Genomic DNA, 25685 nt, shown 5'->3' on the forward strand with positions numbered 1-25685 from the left:
AATCCACCTAGATCCCGCGTCTCCAGGGTTACCACGGCAAGCACAGCCAACTGGGTTCCAGCCAAGGGTCTTCAGCTACAGAGCAACTCACAGTAGGCCGGTCTTAACACTCTGCTCATGACTGGGTTGATGTGGAAATATCGTAACATTTAATCATCGAATCTCATTCGTAGACGTAGTATCATTAGCTGTATAGCCATAGTGTATAGCCATAACATATTCTCTTTTAACGCTACAATGGTAAGAGGGAATTATTGGCTCTGTTGTACTAAACCTTATGCAATTTTTACTGACAAACACAGAAGCATAGACACTTTCAAAATCAGTCTTAAAAAGGTAAGAGGTAAGGTAGGTCATAAAAGTTCAATCTTAGAAGCTATCGTCTATATGGGGATATAGTGGTATAGCTTTATTGCAGATCAACTTCTGTTAGGGCATGTATATGTGTGTATACAAATTTGGGTTTGAAACCATCAGTGTGATGTTATTTTGGCCAGTCGTGATAGCTTCAAAAGGCTTTTTGAGGGAAACTTGCAGTGGCTGAGGTCAGTGTCAGGATAAGTCTCTACGACATGAATGAAACTGAAAGTAACTTCCTTTGTACAGATTGAAACAAGTGGAGTGAAGTACACTCACCAAGCAGCAGGCCCATTCAAAATTTCTCCAGAAATTTTCTAGTTGTTATTTATTGTTGCTTTAATTATTTAATCAGCCAACAATCGTAACTGTATGTTTGGGTGAAAAGCAACTATAGTGATGTTTAACGCCAATAGGATACAATCAAAATATCTAAAAATATTTCTGAAACACGGAAACAAAATACAAGTTCTAGAGCTGAGAACCATACCATCAAACATGACCAATGTAAAATAAACTTCTCAGGAACTACCACAGACATACTACACCTCTCTGTCGTAACACTGGAGAAATACTGTTGGGACAGAAGAAAAAACAAGACCTGGTCTGTGTTTGGCCCGGAAAATGAATCTAGGCCAGCATTATATTCTCTATTAATATACTGGGAACACACTGGGTTTAAGTAGATCTGTACTTGCAGTGACAGAACCATACTGGAACCCAGCAGCTTAGACTTTGTTTTATGTTAGTTTGGGTCTTTGTGTGATCAGTTTTAATAAAAAGATTTTTATCATGTACCAGGTAAGCAAATCTTTTACAAAGGCTATAAAAGCTATTATACACATTTCTAATCCAAATCCAGATAAAAGAGTCATTCACATTAAAATGTTTTTGAACATGGGTGTGTGTCTTATATTCGGCTGAAGTGGCTCTTGAGTACTCACCGATAAGATCTGATCGCCTCGCCGCAGCTCTCCACTCAGGTCGGCAGGCCCTCCAGCCAGGATGAAGGAGACAAAGATTCCCTCGCCATCTTCACCGCCCACGATATTGAAGCCAAGGCCTGTGGAGCCTTTGTGGAGCACGACCTTCCTGGGTTCCCTGTACAAACAGTTCAGATAGTACATCAGCTCGGGGGAGTCGCTGGGTCTCAGCATCTTCAGCTGAGGCGGTGTGGAGGACAGAGCGGTGGAAAACAACTGCACAGTACGCTGACAAAAGCCTCAGTGATGCTTCGCTCAGGCTACAGAGCTCAAAGACTGCTAGAGCTCCACAGGGGGATGGTGCTCTACTTAGGACCACTTGTCCCCAATTCAATTCTGACAGAAAAGACCTCATTGCATGCTTACACTCACACACAGTCTTGATTTCTCTTCTCACTCATGCACACATGCCAGGATAAATGCATGGGATCTGTACAAACATATTGAAGGGTACGAGCTCCCTATAGGGGTGTAGCAGCATTTTCAGGGTACAGACTCAAATATAGACATACAGGCCACAGAATCCCATTGCTTTTATGTGAAAATATGTTGCTGTTTACCAGTGAATTAGTACCTACAGTGTACATGGAGAAACAATGAAACTTATTGTGTGATCACAGTAGTTAACTGTCACACAGGAAAGATATCTATCAAACTGAACAGAAGTAAAAAGATTTCACATTTTACTTTTTCCCCACCGTATTTTTTTTATCATGTGACATCTGATATGCAGCAGGAGGACATTACCCTTCCAGAGGACGACCAGGTACAGTAGCATTGTCATGAATGAAAGCAGCATAATGACATCTGCTGGAGAGTGCATAGACTACAGGAGCATGAGGAAGCATCAGTCATCAGTGAGCACTGCAGGTCATTTTAGAGCAAAGCCATTGAGTGTTTGCTTAATTTTCTCTTGTTCCTCTGAAGTTTCTGCTGCAGTGGCTCATATCCACTAGCCAACAAAGCCTCCTATTCACTGTCATTTGAAGACACATCAGAGTTTCTGGCTTTTAAAGACATTTGACGGTTTTAACTTGACTTAACAAGCCATTAATCATGAACAAATACATGATTCATGCTAAACTGTAGCATATTTTGTACTTGACATGATCCTCTCTATGAATCCTAACCTTGAAAACGGGCCTCCAACAACAAAACATTTGTATACAAATTCAGGAATTTCTAATGGAGTACAGATAACCTGATTTCATCCTCCCTCTGCCATTTCAACCATCATAACAACCCTACAAGTTTTATAACAAAACAAAAATTTTTGATTATACAGCATCCCAGTTTTGATACCCTACAGAATGAACTGACATTTGTCTAAGTTATAAATGATAAGATTCTGTAGAAAATGCTTCAGGGCGGATGAAAGAATCATTAATGCAAAGAATAGAAGAGATTTAATGTGGAGAGAACTGTATCAGTTTCATATGTAAATCATAACTCAAACAGACATCATATGTCTGTGAATACTTATCATAGTCGGTGCCTGTTTTTGTTGCATTTCCAAGGACTGTTGTGGCTGTTGAGTTATTATAGTTGCATGGTTTACACGAGACGCTTCATCAACCCCCTACAGTAAATGCATGATTAATTATGGACCATTATAAACATGAATAACAAGTTATAAAAAAAAACTACAAAGCAACAGTTAACTGTGGTATTTCAACTTCATCATGTCCTGACATTCTCCACATGTCTGTACTGTATCTACAGAGACACCTAATGTATGAAGCCCAGGATGTACATCTTAAGTACAGAGTTAGGTTCGGGTTAAAACTAGACAATGACTCTTTGGTTTAAGTTGTACAACTGAACCAAGATGAAGGTGCTGTTGTCACAGCCCCTCTATGACTGCAGGAGTTTCCCAGTGTTTCCTGTGTCTTTCCCTGTCTGTCTTCCCCTGTATCTCCTCCCCTTTTTTTTCTGCTTCTCAGCAGGGGTGTGGTGCAACACGGGCTACCTGGCTCACCTGTTTCTCATCACTCATCAAGCTCACTCGTCGCCAGATTGTTCCATTCTGTACGTGGTAACACTCCAGGCCACTTAAAATGTTTCAGTGTAAATTGTGATTGCTTACTTCTCATTGTCTTGGATTATTCCTCACCAGTGTCTCTCTCTGCCTTCAGTTAATGCCTTCTCCAGTGTTGCTACCTGCTCCTGCTGAACCTGCTGCTCCCAGTCAGACCACTCACCTGCTCCACACCAGCCATCCACCTCCACACTCCTCCTGCTACAACCCAGATCCTTCACCCCCCAACATTCCCCTGGAACTCTCTCCCTCACTGATCACCATAAAATAACTTTTGTTTAAACACTTCTGGTTGTTCTGTGTCTAAATCTGCTCTTGGGTCCAAATTGCGTTTTATCAGAACGTAACAGAACAATCTGGCCACCCTGCAGATTCAGATGCATTATGCCAGGCAGTAGCTGCCCAAGGGACATTGATTGGACAACATGAAAGAGTGCTTTTGGATATTATTGAAAACCTTAAAACCCTCAGTTCCAGTGTCACACAGCTCGGAGTACAAATGGACCACGTGTTTGCTCGTTTGTCTCCTCCTGCAGCAGCTGCTTGTCTTCCTGCTCCAGAACTCCCCCTCCCCCCTACTGCCCGGGCTGCTCCTACACCTCTCCCCTGTGAACCTCACATGCCCACACCGGAGCGTTACAGTGGGGAGTTGGGTGCTTGCGGACGATTTCTCCTCCAGTGTTCTCTAGTGCTTGCATAACAACCATCCACGTATTCCTCTGATGAATCTAAGATAGCTTTTCTAGTGAGTCTCCTCACCGGCAGAGCCAGTCAGCTGGCCACTGCTGTGTGGGAGCGAGACTCATGGTTCTCATTTACCTACCAGCAATTCGTTATTGAGATGAAAAAAATCTTTGACCAACCAGTAAGAGGTAAAGAAGCCGCCAGCCGTCTTTTGTCTCTGCGCCAGGGCTCTAAGTCATTAGCTAATTATTCCATCCAGCCAGGATTAAAGAGGGGCTCTGCATCTACTATGGGCAAGCCGGACATGTCCTCTCCTCCTGTCCCAACCTGCCAAAAGCCTAGGCTCACTGGGTACAGGAGGAATCCTGGTGAGCCAAAGCATGTCCTTGATTCCACCTCTCCCAAACACACAAAGCTGGAAACGGTGCTAATGTGGGAGCGGTCAGATGACAATTTCATCGATGCCACATTCACTTCACAAAGCAGTTTTCCCATTCAGAAACTCACCTCTCCCAAGGCCATCAACACCTTAGATGGAAAACTTTTCTCCCATGACACACACCAGGCCGCCCCACATCCCTCCTCATCTCTGGAAACCATCATGAGGTAATCCAGGTGTTCTTGATTCCCTCTCCTCACACTCCACTTGTTCTAGGTCTGCCTTGGCTCCACCTTCATAATCCCCAAATAGCCTCTAGTTCAATCACTAGCTGGAGTGTTCACTGCCAATTGTCTCAAGTCTCAGCTCTCGCCCCTCACAAGCTTACCATTCCCTCTCCTCCTGAGACTCCTGATCTGTCATGCCATTTGGACTCACTAACGCCCCAGCTGTGTTCCAGGCACTAGTGAACGACATCCTCAGAGATATGCTCAACCATTTCGTGTTTGTCTATTTAGACAACATCCTGATTTTCTCCTGGCCCCTACAAGAACATCAACAACATGTCAGGTTAGTGCTCCAAAGACTGCTTGAAAACAAACTCTTTGTTAAAGCTTAAAAATGTGAATTTCATTCCCAATCTGTCACTTTGTTTTCTGGGGTTTATCATAGCAAAGGGGCAGCTGAGATCAGATCCAGCTTGAATGCGAGCAGTGGCAGAGTGGCCAAGACCTGAAAACTGAAAGCAGGGCCAGCAGTTCATATTACAACAATTGTGCTGTTAAGTTAATGTGCAGTTAATTTTTTTGTCCCATCAGGGGAGGGGCAAGGGGAGTTGCCATCAGGTAAAATACTCTCCTGTGAGACACGTTTCAGGGATGGATTACTACCATGATTACTGAAGATTTCCAGGTCATTGGCTGAGGACAGAGGATTGAGGTCGGGAATAAGCCAAATTATCTGAATGGAAAGCAGCAAATGTGCTAATTTACCCGCATAACATATTTTCTTTCAAGTAAATTACCTTCATTAGTAATGATGGTGAATGCAAACCAAATTAAGACCTACAGCAAGAGGTACAGCACATCAGCCAAACATGAAATATAATAGTGCTAAATTTGTGTCAGTGACTTTCTAATTCTTACATGCCCCACCTTATTCCAAAACATTTTTTCTTTTGTGACTGACAAGTTTCTCTGTCTGTGGTATGAACCAAACTTTGATGTAAGGGAAAACGTGTTGGCGGTAGATAAGACTAGAAAGCGACTGCAGAGTCCTGACAAGAGATGAGGTCAGTGAGAAAATAATGCAAAGATGTGGTTGCCAGGGGCTCGAAAGAGGGAGCAACAACCTGAATGCATGAGAGAAAACCAGGTGGTTATAAAGGACGACACAGTGACATGGCATGCCATTTCCACAGTGGGATGGGACACAGCGACTGAGTGCAGAGAAGAGGTGATGGTGGTAGTGGAAAGTACCTGGTGATGTCCGAGTCAGGGAACAGGCTTAAGTGATAGTTTGGGAGGGGGGCGGAGTGGAGGATGCTTTTGTCAAACTCCACTGGGGAATAGTGTCGGGGGGAGGGTGCTTTGTCACATAGTTTGTTCACAGTGCTGTAAACTGGCTCAGGAGGCCTACAGTGGAGTGAGAGACAAGAGCAGAGAGGTTAGTGTCCAGAGACAGAGGTGGGGATGAAGAGACTGGGATAAATAGAGAGGAGACCATGAGGAGTAAAAAAAAAAAAAAGAAAGAAAGAAATGAAGTAGATTGAGACCGTAGATTAGGATGTACAGGATATATGGTTCTTACTGGTCAAAACACAAAAGTCACAGAGTCGGCTTAAAGAGAAAAGACACTTGTGTTAACAACTTCCTGATGGTTAATATGGACAGATGTGACACCGGTGGAACTAAATCGGTAAAACAAAAACATACCTGACATATGCACAAAATGTATCAAAACTAAGGGATCATGGTCTCACTGTTTCACTATTTGGCAATGTAGAAAGATTATGATGTTCCAGGAAGAGGTGAGAGTTATAATCGAAAAGATTATTTCAAAACAAATTGTACTGGACCCTAGACTCTTTCTGTTGGGTTTATATCCAGATAAACATAACTACAGTTAAAGTGAACAAGCATTTATAGACTTACATTTATAGATTTATAGTTTGCTTTATGCCAAAAATTGCATAGTACTGTTAGTACCAAGCACTACTCAATGGATAAGACAGATGTGATCGAGCCTTCCAATAGAAAGGGTTTCCTACATATTAAAGGCTAAGCAGCATATATTTGAGAATGTATAGAGGCCCTTCATTAATTTTGTTAAGGACTTAGATTCAACAGATGAGCAAGTGAGTGAATAATTACTATGAACAATGCAGTTTCTGTGTCTATTTATTTATTTATTTATTTTCTTTCTCTCTTCTTCTAATCACTTGAACTTTTTTTATCATTATAATTAATAAACCCAATTTTGTATAGAGTGCTTGTTAAGATAAGAGGAGCATTTGTTTGTTTGCCTGTTTTTTTATTTATTTATTTTTATTTCTTACTATGTTCAGCATGAATCTAGCTATCATATGCTGAAGTATACACTATATTTTACAAATGTAAGAGGCTGTATTTCATGATGTTAAAATTTTAATAAAAATATTGTGGCAAACAACTTCTTGTCATAATTGATATCTCATACTGAACAACCAGTTATGATATTATGGCTACTACTAATAACAGTTCTTTTCATTATCGATTTGATCAATTCATTTGTAATATCAGAAATGATTGAAAATACAAGGTAATGTCTTCAAATGTGTTTTTTGACTGATCACCTGTCTAAAGTCCAAGGATATATCGAATTCACAGACACTCTCACATTTGAGAAGCTGAAACCAGAGAATGTTTAACAACTTCAGCGATGAATAAAATTAAAATTGCTGACAATTCATGTTCTGACACAGATTAATCACTTAATCGACAGCTGTAATTATTTCATGAGGGTCATTTATTAGACTAATTTCTATATTGACATGTTAAATGGTCTTAAGATGATATCTTCAAGCTAAAATAATCACTTTTAAGAAAATTCATTTCTGTTATGGAAATGAATACAGTAGCTGTTAAAATCATGTCATTTGCTACGTTAAGGGGATTTTTTTGCCATTGAATAAAAAGGCTATGGCAGAAATTATAGAGCCATACAGATATCACAGCCATAGTTATGGTACAGAATTTTGGTTAGACAATGAGGTTTATCTTCATTGTATGGATATTGTTAATTACCTGTGATTACTCAAGTTGAATTCAGCTAAATGCTAAAATGTAATGTAACGGTAGCACACATGATTAAGAGTGATAAAGTCAGTGAATTGACCATGTAATATCATTATAAATCAAGCCAATTTATGTGAACAGGGATTAATCTATTTTTTAAAACATAAGCATGGATGATCATTTTTTTAAATTGTAATCATTTATTATTATTATTAATTACTATTATTATTATTATTATTATTATTATTATATACTATTATTACTATTTATTATAATTATTATTTTTAGATATTTTAGAGAAATTTCCTTGAGAAGAAACTTCAGAGGATCTTCATACCATTTGATCAGGCATTAAAAAAAAAGGAAAAAAAAGTGGTTCATGCTAAAAAACTGCTGTAATGAAATTTCTTCCAACAATTCCTTGTGATGAAATAAAACATGTAATGACAAACATGCAAGAGCATGCAGTAGGTGACAGAGCACACTGAACATCTCACCTTAACTGGAAGTGCTGGGAATCAAACCTGTGACCCTCCCCATCATCTAGCGAAGGATTTCTAATAGGATGAAAAAAGTAAACTTTTGATAACCAACCACTGAAACCTGACTTTTTATCATGAAATGCTGCAATTTTGATATTCAAATTTGCACTCTTTTATTTTTTTTATTTTTTTACACATTAAGACGCTGAGAAAGAAACACTTGGAGCATGCTACATGGAACAAAACAAGACAACTGAAAACAGAAAACCCATGTCCTTCACAGTATCGAAGTGACTGTCCCATGTCAGGTATTTAGAGTCATCAACAACATCAACACAAAACATCAAAAGTGTGTGTGCATCTCCGCTGTTTGTAAACTGAGTGTGTTAACTGGAGCCCGCAGTACAGTGAAAAGGAATCATTTATGGATAATGTGTGTGTTTGTGTCTATGTGTTTGTATGTGTAGTTACTATTGCAGACAAGGTTAGAGTAGATGGATGTGTAGCCGGTGTACACGCACTAAGACGTGAAAAGGGTCAAGGAGGAGGAGACACGCATACAGACACTCCTGTGATTACTTATTTAAAGTCCCTCATGAGTTTGTGTGTCTGTGTGTGATTTGTAGGCTACAACTCCTAACACACAGAGGCATGCATGTGTATACATGTCTGTGTGCACATCCATCCATGGTTAGTATAATAATTATTTGATGAAACTGTTGGTATGATTATATTTTAGCAATAATTCTAACGGATCTTACCTATATAGGCCATGGTCACATACTATAGTAATTAATGTTACACAAGAGCATCTGCACTGTTATGTGTTTATTGGATAAAATATGAGATGCTACTTTTGCTAAAAAGAAAGCTGGAAATAACAAAGCAGAACATCAAGTTATAACTGACCGGTCTTAAGATATCCATTGACCATGATGTCCTAATCAATCATCTTGAAAAGTTGGTCAGTTTTTCTGACTGTGTGTTAAACTAGTTCTTAAAACATCAACCAGATAAAGTTTATATCAGTGAGATCATGTGTCTGAGAAATATGACATCTGCTGCCTTTGTCCAATTTTTATTCTCACTGAACATACAACTAAACTAACTAAATTAAACTAATCTGATTTTATCTTTAGACTCAGATCTGAGCTTCAAGTCCCACATCAACATTTTAGACACAGCTAAAGTAAGACCATTTATAAATTAAGAAGATGCTGATTTATTTATTTAGTTCAAACCAACTCGATTACTGTAATGCACTTTTCACTGTCCTCCCAAAAAAACCACTCAGAGGCTTCAGCTCATTCAAAACTCTGAAGCTCAGCTGTGGACTAGAACTAAGAGGAGAGAGCACATTAGTCCAGCTTTAGCTGCTCTGCATGGCTTCTTGTTATATTTAGAATTGATTTTAAGCTCCTCTTGTATGCTGCCTCCCTCAATGGGCGAGGACCAAGCTACTCTGCTAACACTGTGATTAACTATATACCTCCAAGAACATTACGATCATTTACTGCTGGTTTATTCCCAGTAACAGCCATAAGAAAATGCAGCCTTTGTCAATTACACCCCAAAACTATGGAACACACTGCCTATAGAAACAAGCTCACTAAGTACTTTTAAAAGAAAGCTAAAGAAAGAAAATGTATCTGTTCACTATAGCCTTTAACTAGCTCTGACTTTCTTCACATAGCTCTGAAATTTTGCACTTTGCTCTGCATTAATGGACTGCTGCACTTATTTTTACATGCTGTTGTTATTGATGCCAGTGGCTGGTTGATAAATTCGGAAGAAAAGACAGCACCACTGAAAAAGGTGGTTATTTCTGGGGCAACATTAGGTTGTTCCTGGTGCAGATAAAACCCACAGTGAGATTGCACCTGTAGGGAAAATGTTCTGGGGAAGTTGAAAGAGGCTGACCCCAGTGTAATCAAAACCTGTGGTGTGTGGGCATCTGTTGGGAAAAGAGATTCTGTCTTGTGTTTAACAGAAGAGAGTAGGAACACTCAGGCGAAAAAGAAAAGTTATTTGTCTTAAAGTTTCTTACAAGATTTTATGCTTTTTTACGTATTCTATTTTAACTTTATTCATTTATTTAATTCTATTTTATTATCATTCCATTTATTTTATCTTATTATTATTATTATTATAATATTGGGTTTTCTTTTCCATCTCATTTTCCATTCATATTTGAAAATGTTTATGTTAATTTCATGTCCATTTCATGTGAAGCACTTGGTGCATTAATTATCACACTATGTATGTGTGTTTCATTCTCCACGGCCCATTTCACCACCCAGATTCAACCCCATAGACACACATGCATAAAAATACACACCTACACACCACACACAGTGCTGCATGGACTGAATTAGTTTGTGATGTCAATGTTTGGCCTAAGCACGATGCAGAACACCACCACACTGGTCTCTTCCTTGTCCTCTTACAGCTTCTTCTCTATCAACTTGAGTGTTTGCATCTTCGCCTAGCAACTGTGTCTGTGGTTGAACTGTGGTTGAAGAAATAAATGCAGACCTAAAGCTGGTCATCGTCACAATAACAGCTGCAGTGAATCACATACTGCTGTCTTTTTCTCGACATTTAAGCATCTCAATAAGTAAATGGCACTTTTAAAGCATGAATGAAGAGCTGAGCAGAGTTTTGGTGAGTTTACCCTCCACCGCATCTGGTGATATAAGCAGCCCTGCAGGCCCGGGTGTTTCACTAATCATATTTCAACATGACTAATCAACTTGGCATGCTATCAAAGAAAGTGTGAATGTCTTAGGACACCAAACAAAATTAGGTCACTTCATCTGCTTGCACAATGCTTTTTCTTCAGACAACAGAAAGCAGTGACAGGAGACTGAGGAGAGAGAACTCTGCAAGGCAGAAACTTAAGGCACATCAAAGCTCAGAGATCAGAGATGTAAATGATGTTCGAGGCATGTGATCAAAAACATAACTAGAACCAAACTGTTTATACAAGCGGTTATTCTACTTTGATTCTGGGATTCTGTGCTTGAGTCTCACTGGTGAGCTGCAGAAGCTCTCTGCGAGCCTGTCATTCATTGACAGAGCAGGCTGTGTGCGTGTTCCAGTGTTGTTTCCCTTTCAGATACCGTTTCTCTCCCATTACAGTTGTGCCTCCCGTAATGCTCCCGCCTCAGTGGTGAGGGTTAGGATAAGGTTAGGCCCAAGTTGAGTTATGAAGAAACATGTATCGACTGGGAAACAGACTGTGACACAACTCCAGGACTGTGAGCAAATATGTAATCAACTCTACCTGATGTGATCCAAGCTGCTGCCAATACATATCTAAAAGAGGGAATTAGAATTAAACACCTGCCGCTAATACACTCCTGCCTCAAACAAAAGCCTGTTATCTTTTGCAGTTGAGGTAAATAAAGGCCCTGGTCACTATTTGAGGAAATACTGTAGTTGAAAACTGTTATGGATATGGTGTAAATATCGACCAATGGTGTAACTTCATCACTCAACTCTATCGCTGACATTTGCGGATACCAGTCTGGCCAACAACAGGTGAGCAAACACGCTGTTTCAAGGGATAACAGAAAATTGTGGAAAAGATGTTCACTACAGTATGGTGAATTACCTAAATGAGCTATTCCACTAAAAGAAGTAGTTTCAAACACCTGGAAATAACGTGAACATAACAGAAGACAACATGGTGAGCTTCATAAGAATTTGGACAACAATAAATTGCCTATTTGGACTTCACACCCTGTCAGTCATAGATCTAAGGCATTTTACTTGATAGCTTCTAGTAAACAACATGATAACTTTGGTAAGCAATTATAAAAATTCTAATTGACAGTAAACAAGCTGTCTGATTTTTTGGTAGCAATGAGAGGCTTCACTTGTGTTCGCATTCCCATCCCATCTAATCTAGTCAAATATTGTCTGCCAGCTATATCCTCAATCATCACAGAAATCAACAACTCCTCCTTCATCTGTGGTTCAGTCCCCCAAACACTCAAACTGACTGCTGTCATCCCCATCCTCAAAAAAAAAACCTGGCTTTAACCCCGATATGAGCAATTTTTGTCAAAAATACTGGAACATGTTGTCACCTCACAACTCACCTCCAAATAAATGTTTGGACCATTTCAGTCCAGTTTCTGCGCACAGCAAAGCACAGAATCAGCCCTCCTCAGTCACAAACAACCTCCTTCTCTCCTCCGACTCTGGTCTCCTCAGCATCATCATCCTCCTCCACCTCTCTGCAGCTTTTAACACCATCAACCACACCATTCCCCACCTTGAATCCTACCTCAAGATCACTGGTACTGCTCTCTCCTGGTTAAGTTCAACTCCAACTCCACCAAATCCATCACCACTACAAATCACTTCACTCTGACCAACTGCATCACTGAAATCAATTCATGGGCGCAAGCTAACTTCCTTGAACTTAACTGTGATAAATCAGACATCATTATCATCATCATCATCATCATCATCATCATCATCATCATCATCATCATCATCATCATCATCATAAACTAAAACCACTCACAACTTCTGCCTCACAATCACAATCACCAACTCCACTCCATCCCGTTCCCCATACATCCGCAACATTAAAGTAGTTTTTGAAAGCAACCTCTCCTTTGATCACTACGTCAATCAAATCACCAAAACTGCTTTCTTCCACCTAAAAAACATTTATCCAAATTATCCAAAGTCTTCAATATGCTCCAGTACATCGAGGTCTCTGCTGCATGCCTGCTCGCTAAATCTTGCTCCTGTGACCAGGTCATCCTCCAGAAGCTTCATTGGCCTTCTGTGCTACAACAGATCCACTTTGAATTCCATCTCTTAACTTACAAAGCCCTCCATAACCAGGCCCCTTCCTTCCTCACTTACCATCACCACACTCCTTCCCGCAGCCTCCCTTCCTCTGATGCCAAACTCCTGTCCACGCCACTCAAGACCAAGTGACACAGCATTTTCCATAGCTGCCCCCTCCCTCTGGATCTCTCTCCCCAAACACATCTGAGACTGCACTGATCTGTCCATGTTCAAATCACAACTCAAAACTCACCTTTTCAGAACTGTTTTTAGTGTAGGATTAATATTGTGTCTCATGCTTACCTGCTTTATTTTATTATTTTTCTATGCTAATTTTTTAATTCATGTAAAGTATTATAAATAAAATGTATTATCATATTTAATTCCTGAAAATATGAAAACCTTAAAAAGACTACTACTACTTGCTTTCCTATTGAGGTTATTTTGCCTTCCCTTTAATAGAGTATCTCTATGAGGACTTAATTCAAGACATGAGATGCTTGGCTCTAAATTGTTAAGACACACTAAGTAAAACATAACTACAGCAAGTAAGACATGAAGACAGGTCTGAATTGCCAGAACAACTTGATTTTTTCTGCTACTGCTGCTAAAACAGAGGGGACTCTAACCACTTCCCTCACCTGGCTGAAAAGAAATATTGCATCATGAGATAAAATGAATGCAACAACTGGAGATGCATTATATCCAGTACTACAGAACGTGAGGTTCCATTTGGCTCTGCAGTTTCCACACTGTTGGATGTGTACAACACAGTGAACAAGACTGACACAAGCTTCTGTCAGTGTTACACTTTAGGCAGCATGGTAATCTCAGAGGCTATTACAGATGCACCTTGGGCAAGAGCAAATAATAAACCTCTTAACTCTAAAGAGAATGGAGGACTAATCCCTCACTCAACAAAGCTTAACACAGGGGTCCTTCAGTTATCCTCTGAAACAAGTTTTTTTTTAATCACTCTGCTGCAATATTCCTCTGCCAGTCTTTATTTTGCAAATGGAATATGACAACATATATGGCCTATTCTAACAGAGGCATTATGGAGTATATGTATTCATTAGTTCTTCCTGATTTCCACCACTTTTCCTTGTTGTGTTACCTGAAAATCTGCTCTAGTCTGCAATTCTTCTGTAACATATAACCACTAAATATACCAGCTGAGAATGCCACTCAGATCAAACTTTATATCTGACAAGCAGCAGGGGAAACCTCCACCTCTGGCAACATTTGAAACAGACTTTGATAGGAAATTTGACCCCTTTAGTCCCAAGTTGTATAGCAGCTTGCTTTGGGATTAGGTGTTAGGGTATAGCATCTTAAGCTTGCTTCTGGTTGGACTAGGAGCAGCTGTCAGAGCAAAGTGACTGAAAACTGAACAGGTAGAAAATATAGCAGGCAGGGAGGACGAGTGAGAGCAAACACAGCTGAATAAACTGGAACAGTCAGAGCTCAAGCAAGATCTGAGAAGATCTGTTTCCATTTCCACTCATCATTAAGAACCAAAAAGATTAAGAAATGTGTCACTAAAAGCCATTTATTTTTATTTCATATTAGAACTTAGAGCAAAACTATTTATTCCTCTGGCTAATTGATTTTTCAACCAAAAGACATAAAGGTTTGCGCATATAAAATTCTGGGTTTGCTCAACTCAGTTTCACTTCTCTGCACTGCTTCATAAAAGTGTTTTTTGTACCAGTATAGCTGATTATTGAATGTGGCTCATCTTCACAGATGTGAAATAGGATTTGTTATAGGATTTGGCTGTTTCTAATAACCGAAAAAACTAAACTGATCTCAGGAAAACACATAAAACATTTGAAACAGAAAGACATCTGTCTTTGCCACAGATGCCACATTAGCACAGAAACAGGCAGGAGGGACAGAAGCACTGTTTTCTATCAAACTATCCATACACAGTCCCTTTCACATTTTAACCCTTAATAATACAAATGTCTTGTACTTTGAAGGGACAGCTGCTGGACCTGAGGCAACATTTACTCTAACAACATTATTTCCAATAACCAACATAAACAGAAGCCTTTCTAAACAACAGCTTGTACCACCAACACCCAAACACAGCGTAGTCATGGTAGTGGCACCAAGCAACACATGACATGTCCAGACAGAAATCACAAGATACATTCAGCCACAAACACAATACAGCACAACAGAAATACAGGACTAAAGCAGACCAGTGCATTTTAAATTGTTCTTTCTTGAGACCGATGTGATCAGAATATAAAGTTGCAGCTCATGATTGGGAATCAGGGGACCATTTTTTTTTTTTTTTTTTAAACGCTGCAGGGAAATGCAGACTTCGGGATTAGTGGAATTTTACAAAAATAACAGGTGATCCAAACTTAGAGACAAAAGATCTCTTCAGATTGGATCATAACTCCCGGTGGAGTTTTGATTGCTTGAGTTGCCACACAAACACACATCAGTGAAGATAAGGGGAGACAGGACAAGCGGGTGGGACAAAATTTCTACTTGCAGTTCTAGTAGTCTGGTAGGAAGGGAGGTAATTACCGTAAGAAGGAAAAACCATCCAACCTGTTTATATCCTCTTCCCCTAGTAAGTGCTTTGGAAGTGGGGAATAACTCCCAGGGGAAATGGAGGGGAGACCAGACTTGTACTCCAGAGTGCCACTATTGATGGGAGAAGAGATATGATTTTCCATGGCTGGAGAGAAAGCTGTGTGAGAGAGTAAAAGCAGAGTGACGTAAACAGACAAACTGATTTGCACAATTTCAAGCCAATAAAGTATTGCTGCATGCTCTGTATTTCTAATTGTCAATATTTAATATTTCAAATTCAGTTTCAAAATGAAGTGATTGGGTTTAAAATGTGAAAAGAAAAAAGTGAAAATTTCTGACATAAAAATATACTTCTAAGAATGAAAGGATCTCTCTACGACTGTTCAAAGGGGTTTTACAAGTGAATTACATAGTAAAGTATAAATACAGTAAGTATAAAACCAACTATTTTTCCAGAGACAAATTTTAGTTCATGTTAAAGATTTAATAACAATGGAGGTGAATTAAAGACGCTCAGTGTAGTAAATTGTCATCTGATTGGGAAGTTCAATTGAGCTTTTTGGCCTCTATAGCTTGTTGTTTTGGTTTAACAGCACATTTACTTGTTCATAAACACCATTGTTACCAATAGCAGGCAGCTACTTTTAGTGGAAAAACTCCACAGTACAGTGGCCAACTTGTATAATCCACAGTGCACTAGTTAGTAACTAGCAGATGAAGAAAGCTGAGTATATAACAGGAGACCAAACCAGCACTAAAAAGGAGAGTGAATATTGGATTTACATCTATTAGGTGGTGAGAAAATTAGTGCTACAGATGTTCTGTATCTGCTTAACATGTAAATTGGTAACTGTTTGTATGTGGTGATAGTGATAATTAGGGTTGTATGAGCCAAACACTGATTTCATGCAGCTTTAACTTGAAAAGGTTTTGTGTGTTTGTGAAAGAGAAGCTGACTCGCAGTCATGCCTTGACAACTGGCCTCACCAAACACAAATCTCACATGGTTAAGCTTTTTTAAAGACAAATGTTGAGTCAATTGATAACTAATACCTAATCAGTTAGAATACAAGAGGTGGTGACTTACAGTGTGTGATATCGGGAGGCCCATAGGGATCTGACAGGTAGACATTGGTGGGCTTTCCCACCTTTAGGTAGACCACGTCCGATGTGTTCTTCAAAATGGCCACAGCCTCTTCATGAGACACTTCCTCCAGACTGTAGTTGTTCACCTGTCCACACAATGAACAGTCTTTCTGTGTTCAGTGATTTGAGAGGCTGCCTCGTGTTCTCAGCTGCTCAATTCAGAACAGTCTGGCGTGTTCCCTGCCTCCAGGAGACTTGATTATGACAGATGGTCTTTGGGTGAGAACACGACAGTAGGAGGGTAATCAAATTAAGTGCTGGTTAAGCAGGCCGGACGCTCTCCTCAAGAGAAAGCTTGCTGCTAGAGTACTGAGCCAGTAGGCTACTTACGTATATGTGCCAGAGAGTCATTTAATCACTTAATTATCATTTGGGACAAACACACTACTTGGTCAATGCACTGCTATTTGAAGAAATATACAAAGTATAACCTGATTCCTGGAGTCACCATTAGTCTCTTGGATATCAGTCTGTATAATAGCAACCAGTGTATTAACAAGACACAAATGGGAAACACGTTATTCATAAAACTAACACCAAAAGATTCAGTGTCATGGGCTATAAAGTCATCATCAAAGAGCCTGAATTACTCCATTTAATGAGTATCATTTATAACCCCATTGTTCTCATTTGTCAGCACACCAGAAGCAAAATAGGTGTGTTTTAAGTGAGGGGTGTTTTTACTTAAATTACACCAAAATTAGTGCCAGTGTGTTAGTGCCAGGACTGTTGTATTGGATTGAATTAAAAACAGTGAGGTTTCTATCAGTTTCCACTGAGGTTCATTGAAGCCCCCACACAACCATATTCTAGAGCCTATAGAGTTTGGTGACATCAAGCAAATCCCATCAAGCTCCACCCACCTCAGATCAGAGTTTTCATCAGCCAGAGTGAATGGAAACAGCCTGTGTGTATTAAAGCTTGAACTAGATCTTCTTGCAAAGTCTAAAAATGGGACTCGTGTGACATTACCAGCAGACCTGGTACTCACCATTAATAATCTGTCTCCAACTTGTAGCCGGCTGTCCTTCTGTGCTGCCCCACCATCAATGATTTTGGTGACGTATATGCTGTTGTCACCGGGGATGTGCTGGTTTCCAACTCCACCTGCGATACTGAAGCCAAGCCCTGTGTGTGTGTGTGTGTGTGTGTGTGTGTGTGTGTGTGTGTGTGTGTGTGTGTGTTGTGTAGTTGGTTAGTTTCTGGGTTATGAGTCTGACAAATGTTATGCATGATGCTTATATGATGACATCTATTATGATATACAGTTTATTAATTCTTTAAAATAATTAGAATATTTGTATGCTAATATGTTCATCACTTCTTGCAGATGCTTTCTTAAAAAGTATTTTTAAGACCCTTTCATTAGCAGTAACTGTCTTTCCCCTCAATATTACCACCATATTCTTATGCTGAGCCAGGAACAGCCCTGTTAATATATATGCAGCAGTGACCAGCTTTGTTCCTGATCACCATTACCCATGAAATATTTACATGACGATCAAATCACAGGACAGAAGTGATTGGGATTTACAATAAGTCTGTATGTGACAGACCTGTATGACTTGACTAAGCAGGACTGTTTATGTGTTTGAGCCCACCTTTTGGTCCTTTGATGAGTTTGATCTCAATGATGGTCTCTAGCATCGGCCTGCGGCGTCGCACGTATAGTCGGACAATAGAACCTGCAACCTTCAGGGCCTCCACTGCCTTACTATGAGATACTTCAGACACATCTGCATCATTCACCCGCAGGATGCAGTCATTTACTCTGGAAGAACAACAGTGATGAGACGCTGTTGAACATTTTGACAAAAACAAGAACAATTTTATGTTTATCCAAAAAGCTACTTACAAACACATAAATCAACAGACTGAATTGAGTGAGTGGTAACTTTTATGAATATATAACTAACACAATATGTTTACACTATAGACAGACAGCAGTCCTACTTTTGCATCTTCTCCGTGTAGACACACAAACACACACATCTGATGGCTGAGTGCCTAAGATTTTGCCAAGAATCCAGAATGATTTAGATGTCAACAGTGAAGAGCAACAGAGGGACATTTTTTTTTCCACACCCAAGCAGCACTCCTTGCATTTTTCTTTTGACTTAAAACTGTCTGTTGTTGCCAGTAGATCATGGTAACCCATGTGCTTGTACACTAATTTTAGTTTGCAGGCAACGTTGTGCCATTTTATACTTAATTTCAGTATGATTATTAAAAATTATAATTCCTTTATTTATATAGCACCTTTAAAAACAACGGTTTTGTTGGATTTGGTAGGGATGCGTTTGGTTATTGAGTATGATTTATTTTTATGTCTAAAAATAATGAACTACTTACAAAAAATTTTTATTAATTAATTTTTATTAATTATTATTATTAAAGTTATTACTACTAATTAATAATACAGGGCACCACCCGGAGACCGGGAGGATAACCAAATCAGGTTGCAGTCTCACGACCTAAATAGTTAACTTAAAGTAGCTGACTCTCTCGATTAGCCACAGGTCACAATAAGCATGCACAATAATGACTAAAAGACTTCTCTTTAACCACAAAAATGTTTATTTAATCTTCATAGTAAACAACAAAATTAACCACAGTCCAGATTAATAACACAATTTACCAATCATCCAACTAACTAAGCATGCACAAAACACAACAATACAGCAAATGCATTCAGAAAACGCATTCAGATGCTGTGTGTGTGTGTGTGTGTGTGTGTGTGTGTGTGTGTGTGTGTGTGTGTGCGTGCCAAGATGGCGGACGTGATCTGAAAGATTACGTCGTGCGAGACCCAAGATGGCGGACATGACTTGGTGAGTGGTCGTGTCACGTGAGCCAAAATAGTGGACGGTTATTGGTATTTCTTGGCTAGACAACAAGCAATGCCGACTAGCAGTTGGAATTCTTGAGCTCACCCAACTTAAAAGCCTCACCACCCGTGGCTAGAGGGGAGGGAGGTTTAATGTGTATGTGGAGTGATTGTGTGTGTGTTGGTGGAGAGAGAGAGAGAAAGAGAGGAAAGGCGATAAAGGCGTTAACTTCTTTAACATAGAACATTATAAGGTTTTCTGCCTTAGACTTACATCATGTAATATTTTCTTACATGTTACTCTCCAAACATAAACTTTGCAAACTTACGCAACTTTAACTTCGTTGCAGGTTTTGTCATCACATATGCTACCATCTGGTCTGTTGGACTATACTCCAGAATAATTTTTCCATCATTCACAGTTGACCCTAAAAAGTGATATTTTATGTCAACATGTTTACACCTCTGTCTGCTTACTGGGTTCTTTGCTAACACTATTGTCCCTTGGTTATCATCATAAACCTTGGGTAGTGTATACTGACATCTGTCAATACCCTCTAGCAGTTGTGCTAGAAACATACACTCCTGTATGGTTGAAGCTAATGCCATATACTCTGCCTCACAAGTGGATAGGGCAACAGGAGGCCGCTTTTTGGTTTTCCATGAAAAGACAGGTTCACTTTCATTGAGACTTACAGAATAACCAGTTGTACTATGTCTGCCAGTTACATCAGGGATGATGTCTTCCACTCTAGCTCACATTCCATGCAATACACACCCATTATAAAGTCTGTAACGGCCTAAAAATGACATAGATAGCAGTGGCGATTGCTCTAAGACTGCAAGGGAAGCTCAGCTTCCCCTAAAATGTCAACAAAATAAGTGGTCAAATATATACTGTTGTGTGTACATTTCATTGACTAAATATGCGCTAGAACACGTTCATCTTTTGTTCAGAATCAGCTACTTATCACAGGTAACCGACACGACTTCCTTCTCATTCATCCCCGCAGCGCCACAGTACTTTACACAGTGTAGACGCCGAGCGTCTACTGACTTCAATGGGGAAGCACAGAGTGGGTTGTTCCACTGCAGCGAAACTAGACGGTCATTGGATAAATGCTGGGCTTTGTCCCGCCCATCGGACACTCAGCGTCTCTGGGGGTCTATGGGACAGTGGGCTGGCCCAGACGCTCGGCTTCTGCATGATGATTGGATGATCTGTCTGAGGCTGAGTCCCTTTTTGATTGACAGCGAAATAAGCGAATCAGCGATACTGAAGTATAAGCATCCACCGGAGCATTTTTCAAGTTTTTCATTCCGTTGTTCGGAGTTGATCTGGAGACGTTACTGATCCTCAGCGACTTTGTCTTTGTTAAAAACGACTAGCGTTGTGTTTGGTGACTCTCTTCTGTCACTCTGCGAATTTACATATAAATAAACGGACACATTTTATAATGTAGGCCGAAAATGAGCTTCCTTCCTTACCATTCACACCTGGGGATGACCCTTCCCCCAACGGACCTTACTGGCCAGCCAGTGTGGGTCAGCGTGTGACATGTGACCCCCAAGGGTGTCACCAAACAAAACCAGATCTCTGGCCCTCTTCTCTCTCTCTTCTCCCTCGGCTTGCTCTGGAGAGCAGCTCCAGCTCTCTCCTCTCGGCTCTTCAAAGGGCAACAAGGCCCCAGCCCAGGTCAGCTGTGCTACCTGAGAAACCAGCTCTCTCGCCGGCCCGCTACCAGCAGCCTGCAACCGCTCTTCTCCTCAAGAGCAGCGACCTGCTTCGGATCAACTGTGAGTGAACCAAATCCTCCTCAGAATCAGCAGCTACGACACAAGGCCAGCTGGTTTTCCAAGCAACAGGAGTCGTAGCAGAGTTAGCATGGAACAGCTAACTCTGTGAGGAGAACAAAGGAGATAACTGCAAAGCAATACAGCCAGACAGGACTCGTCTCAGCTCTAGAACCTGCATGAAGCTAACTACCCCCCTCTAACCTGGTACCTTTAGATTACATGAGCTAGGCTAACAAAGAAACTCACACCTTCCCTCTCACACACCCCAGGTGGTCCAGCGGCCATTTTGAGTAGTTTCTTTGTTTACCGCCATCTTGTGTAGTCTTCTTTGTTCAGGTCATGTGGTCACAGTGACCACTTTGAATCGGCCATCTTGCCTTTGTTTGTGTCCCCACAAACACACACTCATACCCCTACACACACACATACACACACCTGTATATACTAGATCAGACATTGTGTTTTACTCTGCTCCATTGTAAATAAATGCCTTTAAGTATAACTACTGGTGGGTTTAATGTTGCACAAGTGTGAATATTGCCAACCTCTACTTGGTAGAATTCCAATCCTTCAACTTTAACTTACTGTTGATTTGGTAATTTGGTTATAGTTAGTAAGTTAATGGTTAATCAGAGTTCCAGATTAATGGTAATAAATTGAGACTGAAACCATATTGGCTATTTTGCCTATTAGTTTAGGCTGGTGCCCCGTGAACTTTAATTAATTTTAAAGTTATTATTTAATATTCATATTTTTAATATTAATATTTTCTTAATTTATGATAGCCAATAAATTGATAAACAACCGAAATCCAACATATTTGGTGTCCAGCTCATGAGGTAGAGCTCAGACCCAACAACGGGATACTTGTAATAACCAGTGGGGGTGTTGAAGGCTGTCTTCCATTCATCGCCATCTTGGATCGGGACCAGATGTTGCGGAGATCGAGCTTGGTGAATATGGTGGCCCCCTGGAGAAGCTCGAAGGCGGAAGAGATGAGTGGAAGGTCCAACCTAGTAGCTAACGTGATCAACCCGTCCAGGTGAAGAAAACCATTGCATAGAGCTGATGAATTCCAGTCACTCTGGCAAGCCTTGGTGTGAAAGTCAATGGAGAAGTCAGCCACCATCCGGTCGCCCTAACGCATGCTCATCAGACCCTGTACTGCGTCAGAACCAAAAGCCCCCACGCCGAAAACCTTGAAGGAGATGCAGGCTGTAGTCTGTCTCTCCCACTCAGCGGTTCCCCAGAGATGAGCCCTTCCCTTCAGGTGGTTGATAGTAAAAGCTACCTTAGCCTCCTCGGAAGCTAACGTGTGGGGTTGCAGAGAGAACAACAGGGAACAGTTCGTCAGGAAGGTGCCACAGGTCTCAGGGTCCCCCGCATACCGTTCTGGGGTTCCCACCCGGGGCTCAGGGACGTCTCTGGCCGGTGAGGGTAGACGACTCGGTGGAGCTTGGGAAGGATCCGGAACTGGAGCCTGGTTCAAGGCGGCCATTAGCTGCTGCATCAGGGCGGCCAAAGCTGTTGGCGCCTGCTCATGGACCGCTGCTGAATGTCTTGCTTCAGCTTGTGAGGCAGCCATCATCGATTCATGCTGCTGGAGGGCACTCTCAATCCTCTCAAAGCGACTCTGTGGTGAGGAGGGGTGTGCTGGGTCCATGATTGGTCAGATTGTATTGTCTGAATAGGTCTAAAAATGACACAAAACGTAAACTGCACAAAATTTTGTGTATACCGTAATAGTTGTCAAAATACTGATTTAACCCAAAAGAGTCTCAAGTCTCGTGACCTGTTTAATGTTTCAACCATTTTTCTACGTTGAAGTATGACGCAACAGTAGAGCTCCAAAGTTGGTCGTTTTGAAGATGTCTCCCCATTCATTCTCTATGGAAATTTTTTCGCCTTTTATCGCCATTTAAGTGGCCATGGTTACTTGAATCGCTAAGAAAAGTCACAGCACACCATTCCCGATCGAGCCGCTCGATACATATATTGTCTGGGTTTTCTCAAAGCTGCGGGACTAGTTACACCCTGAAATTCCGGTATGGAAGATGAATAAGACGAATAAGTATGCAGAATAATAATATATGCCTTCAATGCTGTTGCATTGCAGGCACATAATAATGAAAAACTCTACAATGTTAGAAAAGTCTGATAATATACTGTATATTCAGGACTTGTATCATTAAGGCTTATAGAGCAAACATCAGAAATAAAATTTGTGTTTAGTACTGACTGCACCTTTCACCTCACCAGAACAACAGCCTACATGAAAAACACTTAAAATGCTTCCCAGTACAGCCGAGTTGGGGGATTAAGTATGCTTAGAGCTGTGCTACAGAATCCCAGAGTGGTGACAGGAAGTTTGTCTGGTTTCTGTAATGTAATAGAAATGCAAATCCCCATCAGGTCTCCCTCTTCACAGAGATTAGACCATCCATGATGCATGGACATAAGTCTCATGTTATGTGTGCACTGTTACTTGTATGATTTTGTTCTACATCAAGCCCACCAGTGTTTCCACACTTTCATCACTGTTAAACAGTCAGATATCAGCAGTGAATGTGGTGAGACCAGTGATGTTTGTGTATGATTGGTGAGGTTCTCTTACAATGGACATATAATTGACTTTCAGTGATAAATATAAGCCTGCTACGAAAGCGAAACCTTACTAATGATGTGTAAATCTAGAATCAATTCATTGAAAAGATTCAATCAAAATCTGTTCTGCAAATCGTTCAGTGTTTGACCGGTGCTGGGACTGTGTTGTCCTCAATGAACTGAACACGGCTGAAAGATTTTTATTCCTCATGATCCCTGGCTTCCAGAACCGGAGGTGCTTCCGCTTTGACAAACACGCCAAACTCTGTTTAAAACTCTTGGCATTTTAAAATTTTCCTCAGTGAATATGGGAGGTAAGAACTGGTTTTTAATGACTTAAAGTGAGATAGATTATCTTTAAGTCATCCTCCTAAAGGAGATTTCTCATCTGACATTTTTGAGACAGAATTTTTGTTTTCCTGTCCTTTTTTTCTTTCCTGTGTGGGGAAGTGTGAGTGACTGACCTAAGGCGTCCATCCTCTGCTGCAGCACCTCCAGGGATGATCTTAGTGATGAAGATGCCAGGGTCTTCACCGATGTGTGGGTTATCTGTCCCTCCGGCAATGCTAAATCCTAGCCCTGAGTTACCCTGCAGCAATTGGAGAACAGTCAGTGAGAAAAGAGAATGAGCAGGCAGAACCAAGATATCAACACATCAGCTGCATGTTCCTAACCGAGTCTGAGGACAACTGTCTTCAGTGTAGCTGAACTTATTTAATGAAACAGTCCAAGTGTAGATGGAGAAAACATGAATCCTGCTGTTGTTTGTTCCTGTTACATTCAGGTACGCCAAGTGATTTTTTATTTTTTTTGGAAATATTTATATACAGCTTTAGTTACCAATGTTTTCTGTCCATATTTGTCTGCCTTCATCCCCATTTCACTGTCAGATAAGCTAATAATTAATTATTTTAGATGAGGCATCATCATGGAATTGTTGTTGTTTAGGCTTGGTTTTTTACTGTATTTTGACCAAGTTTGCTTATAGCTTATAGCTAATGTATCTAATTTGACTTCTTGCTTGCTAGCTACAGTAATGTTGTAATGTAATGCCTATAGCTGTTAGTTTACTGCTTATTGTGATAGTAGCTACAATAAACTGAAAATCAGCTTCAAATCAATTTATAATCCTATTAGTGGGTTTATTTTCTTCTTAAGTCAAAATGTGGATGCATTTTTTTTATGGATTTTAATCATTTAAAACACCACAAACTTTCCATGTATTCCCTCACAAGTGGAGAACAAACCTCTGGTAGGGAATCACTGATGCACAGGATAAAATAAATCTTGTGTACTATTTGACAGCACTATACAAATAACTACAAAATGTCCCTGCATGCATCCTCACTGCCTTCACACTATACATTTAGCTTTATTAAACGTTGACCTTTAATTCTGTTGAAAAGCACCAGTAACGATTTCTTTAAAAGTAAATCAAATACTGATGCATGATTTAATGGTATGACTTTTTTGTATCACTGCTCTCAGTATGATTACAAAGTGGTCAGTGTGTTAAGTCGTCAGCTTGGCCCTGGTATCCTCCCGTAAGCCACAGCATCTCTCCTGAGTTAACCTGGCTGTGGAATATTGTATTTAGAATTCTCTTTGCAAATAAAATCCCCTGGAAGTCAAATCACAAAATGAAAGAAAAGCTTTGATTGAGTTAAGTTGTAAGTTGATGGGAACAGCAGCTGCTATTGATTAAAAAAACCTACTGAGTGTGCCTGCGGGCCCTCGCTGCCACC

The 25685-nt window shown here is 40.3% G+C and overlaps 1 protein-coding gene across 2 annotated transcripts in view; it reads right to left on the reverse strand.

Moving 5' to 3' along the window:
• Positions 1-25685, reverse strand: part of LOC111222161 (disks large homolog 2) — a 167083-nt gene that overhangs the window by 32693 nt on the left and 108705 nt on the right. The window contains exons 5-11 of one of the 2 annotated variants that reach the window (XM_022745748.1): positions 24405-24529; positions 18314-18483; positions 17704-17840; positions 16654-16798; positions 15582-15723; positions 5920-6075; positions 1302-1458 (exon numbers count right to left, since the gene is read on the reverse strand). In XM_022745748.1, coding sequence (XP_022601469.1) covers positions 1302-1458; positions 5920-6075; positions 15582-15723; positions 16654-16798; positions 17704-17840; positions 18314-18483; positions 24405-24529 — 1032 coding nt within the window. Of the gene's footprint in view, positions 1-1301; positions 1506-5919; positions 6076-15581; positions 15724-16653; positions 16799-17703; positions 17841-18313; positions 18484-24404; positions 24530-25685 lie in introns of those variants that run through there. The other variant, XM_022745747.1, reaches the window with a different exon arrangement.

Source organism: Seriola dumerili, unplaced genomic scaffold, assembly GCF_002260705.1.
Source record: "Seriola dumerili isolate Sdu_G_001 unplaced genomic scaffold, Sdu_1.0 BDQW01000091.1, whole genome shotgun sequence".
NCBI classification, from domain to species: domain Eukaryota; kingdom Metazoa; phylum Chordata; class Actinopteri; order Carangiformes; family Carangidae; genus Seriola; species Seriola dumerili.